At 50.3% G+C, this 16,824-nt stretch overlaps 2 protein-coding genes and 1 long non-coding RNA gene across 4 annotated transcripts; 1 reads left to right on the top strand and 2 right to left on the bottom strand.

Moving 5' to 3' along the window:
- Positions 1-528: 528 nt before the first annotated feature.
- On the bottom strand, positions 529-6,233 carry PAQR7 (progestin and adipoQ receptor family member 7). Of its 2 annotated transcripts, none has more exons than XM_037379921.1 (3): positions 5,001-6,233; positions 2,676-2,905; positions 529-1,869 (listed from the first exon to the last, which is right to left on the bottom strand). In XM_037379921.1, the coding sequence occupies exon 3, from the start codon at positions 1,828-1,830 to the stop codon at positions 790-792; it is 1,041 nt and encodes a 346-aa protein (XP_037235818.1). In that variant the 5' UTR covers positions 1,831-1,869; positions 2,676-2,905; positions 5,001-6,233; the 3' UTR covers positions 529-789. The 2 variants fall into 2 exon arrangements, with proteins under 2 accessions (XP_037235818.1, XP_037235819.1); XM_037379922.1 differs by having other exon boundaries at positions 2,676-2,792.
- Positions 6,234-6,329: 96 nt separating this feature from the next.
- On the bottom strand, positions 6,330-10,697 carry STMN1 (stathmin 1). The gene is made up of 5 exons (XM_037379924.1): positions 10,613-10,697; positions 8,966-9,036; positions 8,166-8,338; positions 7,178-7,369; positions 6,330-6,826 (listed from the first exon to the last, which is right to left on the bottom strand). The coding sequence occupies exons 2-5, from the start codon at positions 8,976-8,978 to the stop codon at positions 6,758-6,760; spliced, it is 447 nt and encodes a 148-aa protein (XP_037235821.1). The 5' UTR covers positions 8,979-9,036; positions 10,613-10,697; the 3' UTR covers positions 6,330-6,757.
- On the top strand, positions 9,843-15,955 carry LOC119144462. Its single transcript, XR_005103134.1, has 2 exons — positions 9,843-9,913; positions 14,922-15,955. It is a non-coding gene; the product is annotated as an uncharacterized LOC119144462 (long non-coding RNA).
- Positions 15,956-16,824: the final 869 nt, after the last annotated feature.

Below are 16,824 nucleotides of genomic sequence, written 5' to 3'. Positions count from 1 at the left end.
CGTTTATCGAACCGAACCGGGCCGGGCCCTGGCCTTTCCCGGGCCTTCTCCCCTTGTTACAGGCCGCAGCTGAGGCCCAGCAGGTTCTTGCCCGGCGTTTGCACCCTGTTCAGGTCAGGGCTGTGTGCTTCTAGCCACCACAGCCTGTTTGCAGAGCCTCATCCAGTGCTGAGGGTGCTGTGGGCCCTGTCACTGCCCTGGGGCCACCAAATGACCCCCAGCCATGCTCCCCTGCTCTCTTGCTGCACTAAGGACAGTCTGTACCTCTCTCACACCCACACCCTTGCTGGGTAAGGGGCAGGGCCCTGTCACTGCGTGGTAGCTTGGTACAACTCCCTAGGCCACAAAAAAGGGGCCTGAAATAGTGTTAAACAAATTTGCTGCCCTCACTTGTGTTTTATACAAGCTTCCCCTCAGCCTGTTCCCATGGGTTAGGTTCTGCCACTGCTAACAGGGCCCAGGTGACATCTCCTTACCTTTTGCTCTGAGGCCTGGTAGCTTCCAAGAACCTTGCCTAGCCCACCACAGTCAGGGTAACATGGCTGCAGCGCCGACCACATTTTATTGCAACTATTTATTCAGACATGCGAATTAAACCAGTGTACTATTTTTAAGAACAAGATTGAACTAAAAAAGCAGCTCTTTCTCTCCCTATAGACTGCCAAGTAACAGTTTGCAAAGCGTTTCATTCCTCTTATTGAAGTTTGTGGCCAGGTTCATGCCAGCGTCGCCACAGCTGGCTACAGATCAACCCCTGGGGTGAGCTCACCTGCTTCTCCTTCAGGGCTCTTACTCTTCTTTGAAGCTCAGCTTGTTCTTCACCTTCCGGGCCATGTAAGCAGCCGTGAGGACAGAGCAGATCACAGTGAAGAGGCACAGGGCAGAGAAGTTGTGCGCCAAATCACCCTGAAGAGTGGAATAGATGTGTCGCCTGGACTCATAGTCCAACACTACTGCCTCAATCTGTGCCAGCGTGCAGAGTACCAGGCACATGTGAAAAATCTGATGGCTCTGCCCAAAGAAGTGACATTTCCCTGGGAACCACTTCTCAGGGTAAGGGTGTGAGAAAAAAAAGGCACCAATCAGGAAAAACAGCACCTGGCATTTGTGATACAGAAGGGCCAGGTCAGCCTGCTCGGAGGGCGGCGCGGTGTAGATGCGGTGGACCACAGGGCTGATGTCCAGCATGTACGCCAGGCCAGAGGGCAGCTCCTGGCAGAGCCGGCTCAGAAGGTGCGTGGACTGGTGGTAGCGGAACTTGGCATAGCAGGAACCGGCACAGGACAGCCATGCTAACAGGATGGCCACTGGCATGTAAAACGATTTGATCTTCTCATGCCAGCTTGGCTCGATGGTGTAGTAGTAGTGCCCCAGAGCGCTGCCATACTGGTAAATGGCAACACCCACATAGTCCATGAAGAAGAAGCTGTAGTGCCAGAACTCAGATTTGGCCTGCAGAAGGTGAGCGAGGGTGCTGAACGTCAGGTAGGTGATGGATGCCACGATGATTATGAAGAGGGGCTGGGCATGCAGGTCCTGCTGAAAATCCACTCGCTGCGAGAGCTGCTGGAACCGCAGCAGCAGGATCAGCGCTGCCACCAGATGGGTCCAGACATTGATGGCCTCATTGTGCTGTTGGAAGAGTGTTGAGAAGTAATAGCGCCAGGTCTGCTGCACCGGCCGGTAGCCAGTGTGGATGTAGGGCTTCCAGAAGACCTTTGGCACCTCTGAACTGCTGACGGTGGAGGGAGAAGGGGGGGCCAGCAGCTGGGGGACCTGCCGCACATTAATGAAGAGGCGGCTAAGCTTTTCAGTGATGACCGTCGCCATGATGCAGCCAAACTCCAGGTCCCCACCACGCAAAACAACCTTTGGGATGGAAATAAAGTTTTGCTGCAGGATTTCACAGTGACTTTACTCAAAAAAAAAACCAACAACAAACCCAACCAAAATGCTTTGTTTGGTGTTTGCTTCCCCTAAAGATACGTAAATCATGCAGGACTGGAGAGTGGCCTCATTATAGCTGAAATAAAAGAATCACTAAAAACAGTAATAGGGAGGAGGCTGAAGGAAGATTTAAGAACCCCTGGAGTGCCCTGTGCTGCACAGGTGACAGTCTGGAGGAGTACAGAAGTAGAGGACACAAGTATGGGGTTAACTGACACAATAATTAACACACCAGGACGCATCAGTTGCTAGCTCACCCCTTCCCAGCAGTTTAGGAACTGCTAAACAAACTCCCCACTCCAAGACTGGGCCAGATTTTCCCCTTTGTAAACGGCTTGCAGTATCAGTCTTTACAAATGAGCCACGTTATTTACAAATAATGAGATGACCTGCTCTGCCTCAGGAGGAGTGCATTTGAGAACATAAATAACTATAACACCAGTAACAGAAGATGTAACTTCCATGTTCAGAGTTTTTACCATCTTTTTTCAGCTCCTGATTGTCAGTGCAGCTGTGCACACAGCACAGCTTGAGTGAGTTCATCCTGTTGCATCACTGAGGTCCAGCAGCATAATCTTTGTGAGCAGGCGTTTCCAGGTTTACATTTTTGAAGCTGCTGTCCTTACCAAGATAAAGGCAGCCTCGATGGCTTGTTCTGCCTTTTCACGACAGCCTTAAAAACACATTGAACAGAACGTGCTCAAAATTAAATTTCCCCTCCTCCTTACCTGCTCTTGCTCAGACAAGTTGTGAACAGCCCAGCTCTCGTCCAGCTCCAGTGCCGATTTACACCTCAACTCCAGGCAAGCACAGTCATTTCACGGACAGCTCAGACAGGAAAAGCTCTTCAAAGTTTGGGAAGAGGAGGAGGAGGGGATGGAACTGTTTATTTTCAGTGTCTCTGTAATTTCCTCGTCAAAATGGAGTAGATAGGTCTGTAACTCATGCCTGTCTGAACCTGAGGGGCACAAATGCAGATAAAACCAGACTGTTTGCTGCTCGGCTTCGCTCTCGAATGCTCTTTTCCTACCTCGCCTGGTTAAAGAAGCCCCACGTCAAAAATAACTGGTCTGTCTCAGGGCAGCACCTCAAAGAGGGCAATCCTGACCCTCACGTGGCCTCCTAAACCCTCCTGTAACACTGCGACATGCACAGGCTGCCGGTGAAAAATTAACTTCATAAACCTCTTCCGGACTGTCAGCTACTGTGCTGAAGCAGAACAGCCTTGAGTCCTGCCAGGGAGATGAGAACAAAAAGCAGAACTTCCCGGGTGACCCTATTTTGACCAAAATTTGATAAGCAGGAAGAAAACACTGCCCTTCTACCGCCCAGAGAACTTGCCTGTGTGCCAGGGCTGCCGCTGCCCGCGAGGTGGTGGGGAAGGGGCTCAGCTCCAACCGCGTGTGACCCTGTCACGGCTGCTGAAAGCCAGATTCCTACGGGAAAGGCACCCCAGTTCTGCTCAGGGAGACGCTGTGACAAAAGCAGCGGGAAAAGCTGCGTTGTGAGCAGCCAAGCACGAGGCAGGAAAGGGAGCGGTGTTTACTTCAGAGCCTCCAAAACTAGCTGGAGCAGGAGTTAATTTGCAAAGCTCCTCCTAGCTACAAATGGAGCACATCCTGCGCAGCACTGGAAATCGTTAATCTGGCTTGTACTCCGAATCATAACCCCCACATACCCATGAGATGTCGAGAACGTTACCTCAAACACCTCTTATTTCTGACAGCCTCTCCTTTCTCAAGCAGCAGCCACCCATCTTGCTGAATTTTTCCTTAACAGCACAGACTCAGCCACCAGCAGCTCACACGCCAGTTGGCTCCAGTGCATACAGCTGCTGCTACCCTTCCACAGCACAAATAGTTTTCTATTATTAATATATATTGTACTGGTTTCCTCACAGCACAGGGTCACCAAGCCCCGTGCCCGGGCAGCCTCTCCATCCTCCTGGCAGCACCAGCCCTGCCAAACCCACTTTGGGGGCAGCCAGGGACCGAGCCCCCCTCCCAAGAATTATTATTTTTTTCCCAGGAATTATTTTTCTGTACTTCAGAGCATGAGCACAGCTGGGGCGGGGGGGGGGTGTGGGTCTGGGTCGGTGGGGCTCTGGACCCTCTTTCCTCCCGTTACCCCCCTCCTGCCCCCCCATGGCACGGCACCTGCTGAACCGCCGCAGCTCCGCTCCCTGCCACATGCCAAGCCCCACCAGTGGCCACCCCCATGCTTCTGTAATTTGCTACCGCACAGGGGGCTGCCTGGCCTCAGAAATCCTGCTGTATTTTTACTTTTTTAAAGCCTGTTTACAGTCCAGCTTTCCCCACCAGAGACACTATTATTCCCGGTTTCCTTCCTAAGCCAGTCCCCCCCCACTTCTAGTATCATTCCTATCCTCTTACTATCTGCACCCCTCATCTCATTCCGCCCCCAGCAGCTTTCCGAGGAAGCAGACCAAGCTCAGACCCCAGGCACAAAGCGCGAGTGAAGTGTAACACAGGCAGCCATGTAAAGCAGAACTAAGACGAGGGAACAGAAGGCCCCCGAGCGGAGAGCTGACAGCTTTGGCAAGTGAAAAACATTTAATGTCTCTTTGTGCTCTTAACACCATTTGGGGTTTGGCAGTGCCGTCATTCTCCTCCCCCATCCCTTGAAAAGATAGGAAGAAAACCCACACACAGTATTTGGGACACTTGGTCTTTTCTCAGCAGGCAAAGAAATACATTAAAATGAAAACCTGATTATTTTTTTTTGATTGCTAATTATGCCTGATCTTGTTTATGGGATCTGATCCAGCAATCACTTAAATCTCCATTAGGTAGCCCTAGATGCTCAGCTTCTTGCATAAGCGTGTTCTGTAGCAGGTTCAGGCCTTCGTCTCAAAGTTCAGCCCTGTAGTCCCATCCTCCTCACCACCCCGGTGGATCCTGACCCACATCCCTGTGCTCCCAGCTTTCGCAATGTTGATACATGTGATTAAAACCCCCAAACCTGCACTATGCCCCCACTGCAGCTGGGCGGCAGCTCCCCCGCAGGTAGTTTGGTTTCTTGGTTTCTCTTACCTTAAGTTATGAAGTATCAGAACACTTGTGGAAATGCTTCATGGAAAGGGTCTGATCCCAGCCTTCCAGTGCACCCAGCCTGGCTTTATCTCACTGTTTCGCTTTCACTCAAAAGTGCAATGTCAGCTTTCGGTTAAGTACAATTCCAATGCAATCAAAAGTGGAAAGTGCGATCCATGAAAGCTTTTTAAACTGAGGTTCTTTCTTTAGCGAGCCCTAGTAGGCTGGTCAAGTGGTCCAGGACTCAATCACCCCCCCTCAAAAAAAAAAAAAATAAAATCCCCTACCAGCTTTTCCATCCTCAAAACTTGTTAAGTCTGTCACCTTGGCAGTGCCAGATGCTCCAGTGTGGAGTTAACCTGAAAACAAAGCCAGTGGCCAAGCCACAAGATCACAGACACAAACAGGACCTCACCGAGAGCAGTGCCACCGAGCATTTGACACTAGCAGAGCCGTGAAACCCAGGGCCTCCCTGCTCCGAGGGAATGCACTTACTGAAGCAGAGTACTTCGAGGTTATGTGGCTGCTCATGCCCACCAAGTGCAACCTTGTCTTTCTGCAGAGCTGCACAAATACCTGTGGACACCCTTACAGGAAGGGTTTGGGGTGCTGGTTTTGGTTGTTTGGTTTTTTTCTTTAAGGCACCTGTACAATACAGCAGCTTTGTACCCCATCCACCTAAAAAGTATCTTTCCTCAGAGCACAAGTACAGCTGTACCCACTTCTCACACTTCAGAGAAACCAAAGATGATATGCATCTTGTTTGGGCAGGAGTTAAGATCTTCACATTTGCCCTGTGGCTCAGTGTACTACCCCAACACACCTGCTGCAGACACCAGAATACAAACAACTCTTATCCGCAACAGCATTTTTCAATTCAGGGCTCAATCCCAGCACAAAACAGGTTTCTGACTTTTATGCTCTGGCACTGCAGGAAGCGGTACACAAGTCACCATTCAATAGCACAAGTCATCTTCTAGAAACCCTGGCCATAAGCAAAAAAAAAAAAAAAAAAAGCAGCCTCAGATCAGTCATGTGGTAACAAGGACTTGTTTGTTGAAGTGTCAGCATCCAAAGGGAGGTGGTTCTGAACTCTTTTTAACAAAAAAAAACACGCAACAGCTGACAACTGCTGAGGTGTCAAAACAAAGCTCTGATTGTAAAATTAAGACAATGAGTGTGCTCTAGGGGAGAGGCAGTCATGCAGCATGCCCCTGGACGTGCAGAAAAGTGCTGCTGCAGACCTTTCCACCCAGCACTGGAGAAGGATGTCTGCTGCAGACCTCAGCCAACTGCTTTTGTTCCTTATGTCGTTTTCAGAAGTAATTCTCATGATAACAGCACTGTGCAGCTTTATTTAGTCACTCAGTTACAGCAGTATTTTAGCAGACTGGGACAGAGTCAGATTTTTGAAGTGTAACATATTCAGCATGGAACAGTATACTACGTATTCCTTTCACAAATGTCTTACAGAGCTGATACAGTACTAGCCATCAACCCAGTGGCAAGCACACTGGAGTAGAAAAGGATGCAACAAGAAGATAGCTACACTGGAAAGACAACACTTTAGAAAAAGTGAAACATGTAAGGTCTCCCCTCTAGCCCCCAAAGAAAGTGTACAGTTTGGATCTAATTTTACAGTTCTACATCAGTTTCTAAAAACTTAAAAAAAAAAACAAAAACAAAGATAAAACCACTGGCCAGTACAGTCTTTGGATATTTAGAGGAGGGGGAGAGAGTCAGTTTCCAGAATGAAGTCAGTCAGTTTCAGCCTCACCAGGGTCTTTGCCTTCTTTGTTCTTTCGGACCTCCTCAATATGCTTGTCCTGAAAGACAACAGCAGGGAAGCAGTTAGCTGCCCAGGTGCAGAAAGGCAGGGCTCGGGCGGCACAGCAAGCCCTGGCTTACAGCAGGAACCTACAGGCGTGGGCTACAGGATGAAGGAAGACACTGCTCTAACTCCATCCATCCCCTCTCCCCCAAGAAGGGGATTTCTGCAAAGTCTTTTGCAGAGTTATCATCTTGCAAGATCAGACCACCACTGAACGCCCAGGATGGCTGTCTATTCATAGCACCCCCCCTCACCTGGCCGTTTACTTGGCTTTATTTAACCAGTTTTCAAAGTAAGAAGCATGAATAAACCCTCTCCTAAAGGGAAACTGGGACTCTACACCCACCTTCTCCCTCAAGCGTTCCAGTTTAGCAGCCATTTGTGCCTCGCGGTTTTCTTTGTTAGCTTCCATTTTGTGGGTCAGCTTCTCCTCTGCCATTTTGCTGAAATTGTTGTTCTCTTCAATTGCTTTCTGAAGCACCTCTTTTTCATGCTCCCGCTTCTCAGCTAGCTGCTTCAAGACTTCTGCTTCATGAGACTAACAAAACAGAGGATGCACGCTTTGAACATAACACAGATGAGCTACCCAGACAACTACAGTCGAATTATTCACAACTCCCAAGAGACAAGATTTTCTATTTTACTGCAGAACAGCATAACTTTGTGATGCAGGACAGAGCTCTCTGGTGCTCCCACCACCCACATAACCCATATTTCAGTTACAAACTAACAGGAAAGTTCCATTTCTGTCATACTTGCAAGTCTTGTTAAATGAGATCTTTCTGGAAAAAAGAACATTGATATTTTTAACGTTAACATTGATAGGTCTTTTCTAGAAGATTCTTGCTTCTCAGAACGGTGAATCACTGTGATTCAGGTCACACAGGAGGCTGCACTTCAATTGGCAAGCCTCTGCAGAGTCAGGAGCTCCAAGACACATCTCAACAAGATCTTACATCAAGTCAGACAATGTCTTCACAAACCTTCTCATTAGATTCACCACTACATTTTCTAGGAGAAAACGAGTCTGTTATGATGCCAAAGCCAGGAAAGCCAGTTTCATCCTAAGAGCATCCCCTCTCGACAAAACACTTTCTCCCAATTTTTCAAGTCACCATTCAAGATCACCTTGGGAACAAAGCTATGGCCCTGCAGACCACAACAAAGGTTCATTAGAACCCCAGAGGTTCCAACAAATTTCAATTAATACTTCATTTACCGTAATACAAACGGCTAATCATTCAGCCCAAGCAACAAGAAAAAAAAAAGAAAAGACACTACACAACTTGCACAGACTACCTGAGCAGTGCTCACTTAAGCTGTTTCAAATTTACCTTGCGTCTCTCTTCTGCTGCTTCCAACTTCTTCTGAATCTCTTCCAAGGACACATCCTTCTTCTTTGGGGGAGAAAGAGGGAATTCTGGGACCGCTTCTTTTGAGCGAGGACTGAGTATCAGCTCAAATGCCTGCCCAGAGGCACGCTTTTCCAGTTCCTTCACTTGAATATCTAGGAAGGGGGGGGGGGGGGGCAGGCAAAAACCAACAAACATGCAGTGTTTTAAGCCAGGAACTGGCTTAGGTAACTTGAACAATAGCCTTCAAAAAACATCAATGCCACAAAGCTCACTTAAGGAGACAGCATCTGAGCCGGTAGTTTTGTTGTAAGCAGCAGCACCACCATTCAAAAACATGGCAGGCAATTTTTGTGTGTAATTGTTCATCACTACTACATTACCCAAGCACCTGACGTAGCTAGGAATAGAAACCAGTTTTCAAAGAAATATATGAGCCAGCGTTCTCTCTTCAAATACCTATGAACAGGCACGTCAGCCCTGCACGGCGTCAGTGATGAGAACTGGTGTGCTGGTCCAACTAAGATGTCTTGATGATAGTCAGTTCTGTTCACGGAGCAGATGGCATGCAGATGAGCTGAAGCCCATCTGCTAACAGCCTCGTCTGAGAGGGCCTTTGGTATGTTTTCACAAGCACCCAGTTTTAACAGCTTCTCCAAAACAGCCTAGAGATAGCATGGTGATGACAGTTTACTATATTAGACTTTTAAGTTATTCGTGAGGAAATTAAGAGGAAAAAACCCCAAACCACACAGGACCATTTAGTACATCATACAACATACCAGAAGTAGCCATGACCAAGAAAATATGACTCCAGAAGCCAACTCTGGGAGAACTTCAATCAGCTGGATTCCTAGATAACAAAGAAACATGCCTTTGAACAGTAAGCACATTAATTTCCTTTCTTTTAACTCCTAATAAAAACTGCTATGCATAATTAGACCTGCTGAACAAAAGACAGTCAGGCAGGTTCCTGCAGTCAGTAATTCTGGTCAGTCTGCAGGGCTGACGCTGGTGTACGCTGCTAGGAACATTGGAGAGGTTCTCCATCATTGGTGTTGCAGGATCTGTGCGCACGACTCATAGTTGGGCATTTTCAGTCCCTGTTTTACTCCACCATAATTAAGATACGTGAACAAAGACTCCCATTTTACCATTAAATTAGCAGCATACGGATATTTCACTGATATTGCGCATAGCAGCTGTAGCTCTCTGAATTAAAATAGAGCACACAACAGCCAGGACTCCAGCTGCTACCAAAGATTTAAATTTTGTGCGCATCGAACTCATTTAAAAATTCCGTTTTATTTATGCAGCCGATGCCAGGTGCTGCACATCACGGCAGACAGGGAGCACACACACTGCGCTGCGTCCCTCATCAATAAGGGCGTAATATTAAAAAAAAAAGCACAAAGCGGTGTGAAAAGCCCAAAAGGAGGATTTTTATTTTTTTCCGCCCCCATGTTTTAAGCCGACAGTAAAGCGGGGGCCCGGTGGGTGCGCTGTCTCGGACGGGCGGCGCTGGGACCGCGCACCCCACCCGGCCGCTGGCGGTCCCGCCCCCTTTTCACCGCCAACCAATAGGCGCCGAGGCCGCGGCGCGGCCGGGCGGAGACCCCACCCCCTCCCCGCCCGCGCCCTCCCAACCGCACCGAATTCAAACCGCCGGGGAGAGCGGGCGCGCGCGCGCCCGCCCGCGCGGGGGGCTCGAGGGAGGGCGGAGCCAAACGGTAACATCCGGGCACCTGCCGCCCCCCGCCGCTACGGGGAAGGGGAGGGATGGGGGGGGGCTGTGTGGGTTGGGGGGGGACACAGGGACGGGGACCCTCGCCCCACCACCGCCAAGCGGGGCTCTGCCGCGAGTCCTCGCGTTCGATGGCACCAGGGAGCGGCCGCCCGGGCGCCGCCCCTTCCCCACTAACAATGGCGGGGTCCTGTCAGCGAGGGGAGGGGGCGCCGCTGCCGCGGGTAGGGCGTCGCCCCTCGCAGAGCGTCGCCCCTTCCCCGGACAATAGACACCCCCTTCCCCAGCGGGACAGGGGCAGGGGGGCAGCTGGGGGCGCCCCCCCCCATTGTCTCCCTTCCCTTTGTCACCGCAGCGCCCGAAAAGCGGGCGGGCAGGCGACGCCCGCCAGGCGAAGGGACAAAAGAGGCAGGCGCGGAGCCCCCTCCCCAAGCACCCGCGGAGCCCCCCCGCGGTCCCCCACGCCTTGCCACCCACCCTGAGCCCCCCTCCGCTGCGCCACCGCCACCACCCCCACGGAACACCGGACCTCCGTGAACCCACCACCCCCCGACCACCACCTTATCTAAACCCGATGGGGGGGCCGCCGCCGCCGCCACCGCCACCACGCACAGCGATCCCCCGGGCGGGCCGGGGCCCCGCACGCCGCCCCCAGGCAGGGGCAGCCCCGCCGCCGCGCACCCACCTGCCCGCGCCGCCGCTCCGGCCCCACTCCGCTCCCGCCCGCCCCGCCGCGCACAAAAGCGCCAAACAATGGCACGTGACCCGCCCCGCCCCGCCCCCATTGGCCGAGCGCGCCGGCACGTGCCGCCCGCCGCGGGGGGGGAGGGGGGAGGGCGAGGCGAGGGGTGGGCGCCCCCCCCCTTCCCTCCCCAGACCCCCCACACCCGCTGCATGCCGGGATACGTAGTCCGCCAGCGGCGGGCGGGGGCGGTGCGGGGCGGTGACCCCCGCGGCCCGGTGCGAGCCCGTCGCGGGGTGCGGGACCTTGTCGTGACGCCTCGTGCCCCCGCGGGCCGGCCCCCGGCCCCGCGACCCCCGCGCCGCTGCCACTGCCCCGGGCCGCAGCGTGGCGGGACTCCCTTTGTCTCCCACCGTGGCAGGGGGGAAGCGCGGCCCGGTAAGGCCCCGCTGTCAGGGTCACAGGCCACATCAGGGGTGTTGGGCAGCAGTGGGGCCGTGATCGGGGGCTCACCTCGGGGCTGGCCTCTGACCTCAGGGCCACAGTCACCTCGGGGCCACAGTCACCTCAGGGCCATAGCCGCTTACCTTGAGACCATGGTTGCCACAGGGACACAGTCACCTCAGGGCCATGGGTACTCTACCTCAAGACCACAGTCACCCCAGGACCACAGCCATCTCAGGGCATGGCCACCTCAGGGCCACGGTCACCTCAGGGCCATGGCCATCTCAGGGCATGGCCACGTCAGAGCCACAGTCACCTCAGGGCCATAGTCACCTCAGGACCATGGCCATCTCAGGGCATGGCCACCTCAGAGCCACGGTCACCTCAGGGCCATAGTCACCTCAGGACCATGGCCATCTCAGGGCATGGCCACCTCAGAGCCACGGTCACCTCAGGGCCATAGTCACCTCAGGACCATGGCCATCTCAGGACATGGCCACTTCAGTGCCATGGTCACCTCAGGGCCATGAACACTCTACTTCGAGACCATGGTCACCTCAGAACCATAGCCATCTCAGGACCATGGTCACTTCAGAGCTACGGTTACCCCAGGGCCATGGCCACTTACCTTGAGATCACAGTCACCTCAGAGCCTTAGTCATCTTAGGGCCACAGTTACCTCAGGGCCATGGCCACTCCACCTCAGGGCCCTTGGTCATCTCAGGGCCACAGCCACCTACCTCAGAGCTTTCGGTGACCTTGGGACTACAGTCACCTCATGGCCATGGCCACTTACCTCGGGGCCATGGTCACCTCATGGCCCTTTATCACCTCAAGACCATGATCATCTCAGGGCCATGGTTACCTCAGGGTCATCACCACTTACCTCGGGGCCACGGTCACCTCTGGGCCACGGTCACCTGCCTGAGGGCATAGTCACCTCAGGGCCAGTCAGTTATCTGAGGGCCACAATAACCTCAGGGCTCTTGATCATCATCAAGATGACCACCATGTTCCTTTGGTCACCTCAGGGTCACAGCCACCACAGGCCAACCCCACAGAGGATCTATGGGTCTGACAATGCCTTGGCCCCACAGCCCCTGCAGGCAGTGTGTTTTGGGGTACAACCACATGGCCACCCTCTCCTTTGGGGTGACACCAGCAAGTCAAAAGCATGTCTAGAAAAGCCATCGTTCATGCAGATTCCACAGCCTGTGGGTAATGGCTCGCAAACGTGCTTTAGATGAACTGGCTGCGTTTGCGAATCTTCCATACAAATGCCTTTGTGCCACTCCCGTGGTGGTTCCCATCCCACCATCACTCGAGTCGCACCAAGAGTTGAGAGGCACAAAAGGCAGAGGGATGAAGGATGGCACAAATCTTCTGCCACAACGCAAGCCCAGCCCAGCAGCCTCCATACCCTAAACATCAAAGAAAGGACTTTTCTGAGGGGACTCACCCTTGTTGTGCACACTCCTAAAACCAAGGATTTTGCACCAAAAAAAAAAAGAAAATAAATCCTACCTTGAGGAAGGTTAATATTGTGACAGAAATGCATAAAGCATTCAAAACAGAGATTATTTTAAACACTTGCCCTGTTTTTTGCTGATCTGACGTCTATTTCCATGGAAACCACATCCAGCCGCCGAGCTGCTCGAACTGGGAGAGGTTTCTGCCGGAGTGGCTCGCCGGGCATGGGAAGAGCCATTTTCCAGCAGCATGGTAGAAGGTTTTTGTGGAACTGAAGGGATTTCACATTCAAAATGCTGTGGCTGCTTGGCCCTTCAGGATCACGCCTGGTACATTCAGGAGGTTCCTGGCTCAGTACCACCGGTACACGCGTAGATATCACACGCAACATGCATGTTTTTAAACGAAACATCTTGAGTGCTTGGATTAAATAGCATCAAATGTTGCTGGAAGACAAAGCAGCCAAAAGACCATGCCATCAGCCTGTGTTTCACTTTATCATTTATTAATTATCATCTGTGCAGCTCAACAGCGTGTTGGATGCTTTAATATTAATGCATTTTAGTAAAATCAATGAGCTTATCCTGGGATGATCTCAGGATTTCCCAGAGGAAACAAGGCTTCCTGGGCTCAGGGCTTTTTGTTTGGTACCTGTGTGACTGCCTTTAGTCAATCCTCACACCCTGGAGAGATGATGATGAAATATCATTTAGTGCTTTTGAAGAAGGGATGTGCAGGCTGAGATAAAGCTACGAGTCATGCAGGGTCTGTTCTCAGCACTTTCCATCTTATTTCCTGGGCTTCTTACGGTTGGGGGTGGGGGGAGGGAGGAGGAAAAGAAAAAAAAAAAAAGAGGAAGAAAAAATTAAAAAAAAAAAAAAAAAGACCTGAATGTAACGTACCTTCCTTTGCAGCAGATTGGCTTTAAAGCCAAAAACATTTATTTCAGATAAGCACTCTCTTAGCTAAGAGGCAACATGGTTTATGGATGGGAGGCACTGAGCTGGGAAACAGATTCGGGATTTGTTTTCAGCTCTGGCATTTTACATGCCGTGTCACTTAGGCTGAGGCTCTTCAGCAACCCCTTTATAACACCTGCCACAACTGTTTTCAATTTCAACCAAAATCTTTGGGTATTATTGTGATACAAAGAGAAGTAACAGCTCCTAGCAGCTGGAAGGGCATGGAGACGATCTCATTTTTGGCTTCATTGCAAGAGCGGTTTTATTTTTGGAACATTTCATAAAACCCGTTTGTTTATGTGGCATTTATTTTTGTCTGATCTCAAGAATAATGGAGTATATGAAAAGCTTTTATTTAATTTGCATTTGATTTGTGTTTATTGACACATTTACTGTGATTCTAAACAGACTTTTCTCATTGAGCCTAGCAGCCTGTGGCTGTGGTGGGTTTTTTCTACTGGATTCCTTATCACCAACAAAAGCTTTTTGCTATAATTCCAGTTTTTCCAAAAAAGAAGCAAGCAGCAGCATGAGAAATTTCCGCCAACGTGTCACTACTGAGCCCCAAAACAGCGTTTGAGAAGGAAGACACCGTTTCAAGCCCAAATCTAACCCTCTCAGCCAGATGAATTTGTGCATCCTGAGGAAAATAAAGGACCACAGCACAACCTGCAGAAGGTATTCCCAGAGTAGGAAGGGACAAAGGCTCCATAAATTGCAAATATGACCCATTCTCAGGGTCGGTGGCTATCATGCACCTGGAGCTGGTGATAACTGCACCCGCTTAAAATCCTTCCCCTTGTGCAACTCGCAGCCACAGCTGTAACTGCCCACCGGTCGCTCAAGGCAGGCTCGTCCTCAGCACAGGCAGAACACAAGGCTTTGGTCCAACACGCTCAGCTCTCCGTGAAACATAAGTCAAGGTCTCACTCCCTGTACGTATGAATTTAGGATGTGACGTGATCAGATTTAGCATAAAGATTAAAGCGTCTCCTCTGATGTTTTTATCAAAATATCCCACAAAGAGACTGACATAATTAGGTGACAACTCAGCCCACGGCAGCTCTTTTAACTTGCAAAAATATTTAATCTTGAGTATTAAATTGCCACCCTCAAGCACTGGTGGTGGATGGACTGACAGCTTATTTGTGAATCAGGGAATGTTTTGAAGCACCTGGGTAAGTAATATTAGCAAGTATTTGCTAAGACTGGTGACAGTCACTGCATTAGCAAAGTTCATTTTAAAACTAGAAATTCAATATACTATTTGACCTGAGTCAATCAGTGTAAGCGATTTAATAAATAACCCGCTGGAGGAGATAGTAATTTAAAAGAAACTTGTTCTCAGGGGTAGAAAGAAGGGCTACAAGACTTCTTTCTATCCATGTTTTTCAGTCTCTGTATTAACCTTCAGCAAATGTTTCTCCACACTGCAGCTTACCCGTCTTCACTCGGGCTGTACTGACGTGCTGCTGCCCAACAAAGGTGTCGAAATGAAAATTAGTGGCTGCAAAAGTCTCACTGATCTTCAGATAAGAGTATATTTAATCCAAATGCAGCCAAGGATTCAGCAGAACTGAAGAATAAAACAAGATTTTTAGGGAGCATCTCCCTCACAATGAAAGCTCTTCCATGGGCAAGAAATGTTTAAGGTAATTGATATTTGTTTACTGGAGGTGTTTAGGCTGATACTATATTTATGCTGAAAAACACCATTAAGAAAATGTTCCCTTAGGAACAAATTTGCACTTGCCAATGTGCTGTTGGAAATGATTTTTTCAAATCAAACAGGGTGCCTGGCTTCCATTGTTAGTTTGGTTTTTGAGAAATTCCCTCAAACTCATCTAATTCCTCCATAAAACGAGACAAGTAAAAGCACTCACCACAGATGGCGATTGCGCCTGCAGCAAGAGGGATGAAAATATCATTTAATTGCTTTGATATTGGGGCAATATAACCCTGAAATGTCATACTCCCCTCTTCAAATGCAGTTATAGGACTGTACTGCATCAGATCGAAATACCGTGGTGATGAGGGCTGACAAAGCTCTGGAGTAGAAAAACAATGTAAGCTTCTAATGAACTAAAGACAAAGGCCCCACAAGCACTCTGCTGTCCTTGTGAAAAATTCTCCAACACACTGAAATGGTGACAGACCCCAAAGTGATGGCAGCGGCTGCGGGAGCCACACGTGAGCATCTTCACCCTGGCTGCAGCCAGGCTGCTGGAGGGGATCTGGTCTTTCTCCTAACAGTGAGGTGTGTCTTTGATCCAGCCTGGACAAAGGAATAGCAGAATTCCCTTCCCAGCCTGCTGGTAGATCTTCTGGCATGTTTTTCATCCTTTGTTTCCTAAGAAAATAAGTTTTTCACATGATCAAACTTCTTCCATATCTCTGACTAGTCTTCTCTCCCTGCTTTTAGCTTTGTGAGCCAGCCTCTGCCCCTCCAATAAATATGGATAAGAGCTCAGTGACATGAATTCCACAAGTTTCTTGAAAACAGATGGCGGGGGAGAGGCAAGAGTGGGGAAAAGGCTTCAGCACAAGCCCAACTATTATTAGAGACCAGAGACTTCACACCAGGGAGAGCTACCACGGCCGCTCCCAAGGGAGGGTACAGTTTCAGAGCTGATTGTTTTCTTCACGGCACCAGCGGATCCTCCATGTGCAGTTGTGCTCTCCTGGCAGCTACCTGCCACATACAAGGATGGATCTGTGGGGATGCTGGCTCCCACCTCCACTACATCCAGAACCACGCAGTGAAGCTGGCCTGGAGGTCTCCTCACATTGCTTCCCCCCCTCCTTGCTCCCATAGCTCCCAACCGAGCCGGGAGCCTCAACCCATTTCTCTGCATCCCCTCGCTGCTTCTCCCTTTCTGCTCCCAACCAGACTTCACAAATTTGCATTTCCCATATGGAGCACCCAGAGCTTTGCTATTCAAGGAAGCCCATAAACAACTTGCTGCCGAGGGTTCAAAAATAACTGTGCTGCACAGAGCTGCATCACTCAGCGATAGCAAGTGGTGGGGTAGAAACATGAAGGGATGGGGGGGGGCGGGTGTGAGCCAACAGGAGATGCACTAATTAGATTTCTAAAGTGTCAGTCAGCCATTTCAGCTGGGATAGAGCAAAGGAGACAGTGTGATTTTGACAACCACATGGAATAGCAATGCATCGGGAAGCCATAAAATATTCAACAGCCATAGAAGATTCCAGTAAAGACATTTGCTTTGGCTCTTTGAAAATGAAGTGGAGGTTAAGAAAAGCTGGGTATAGCACTAATTATTCCCCAGTTCCTAATTAGTTCCTTGAATTTAAAATATGGGTTCAGCTCTACCA

Source organism: Falco rusticolus, chromosome 3 (genome assembly GCF_015220075.1).
Source record: "Falco rusticolus isolate bFalRus1 chromosome 3, bFalRus1.pri, whole genome shotgun sequence".
Classification (NCBI taxonomy): Eukaryota; Metazoa; Chordata; class Aves; order Falconiformes; family Falconidae; genus Falco; species Falco rusticolus.
This window is presented reverse-complemented; position numbering and strand designations above follow the sequence as displayed.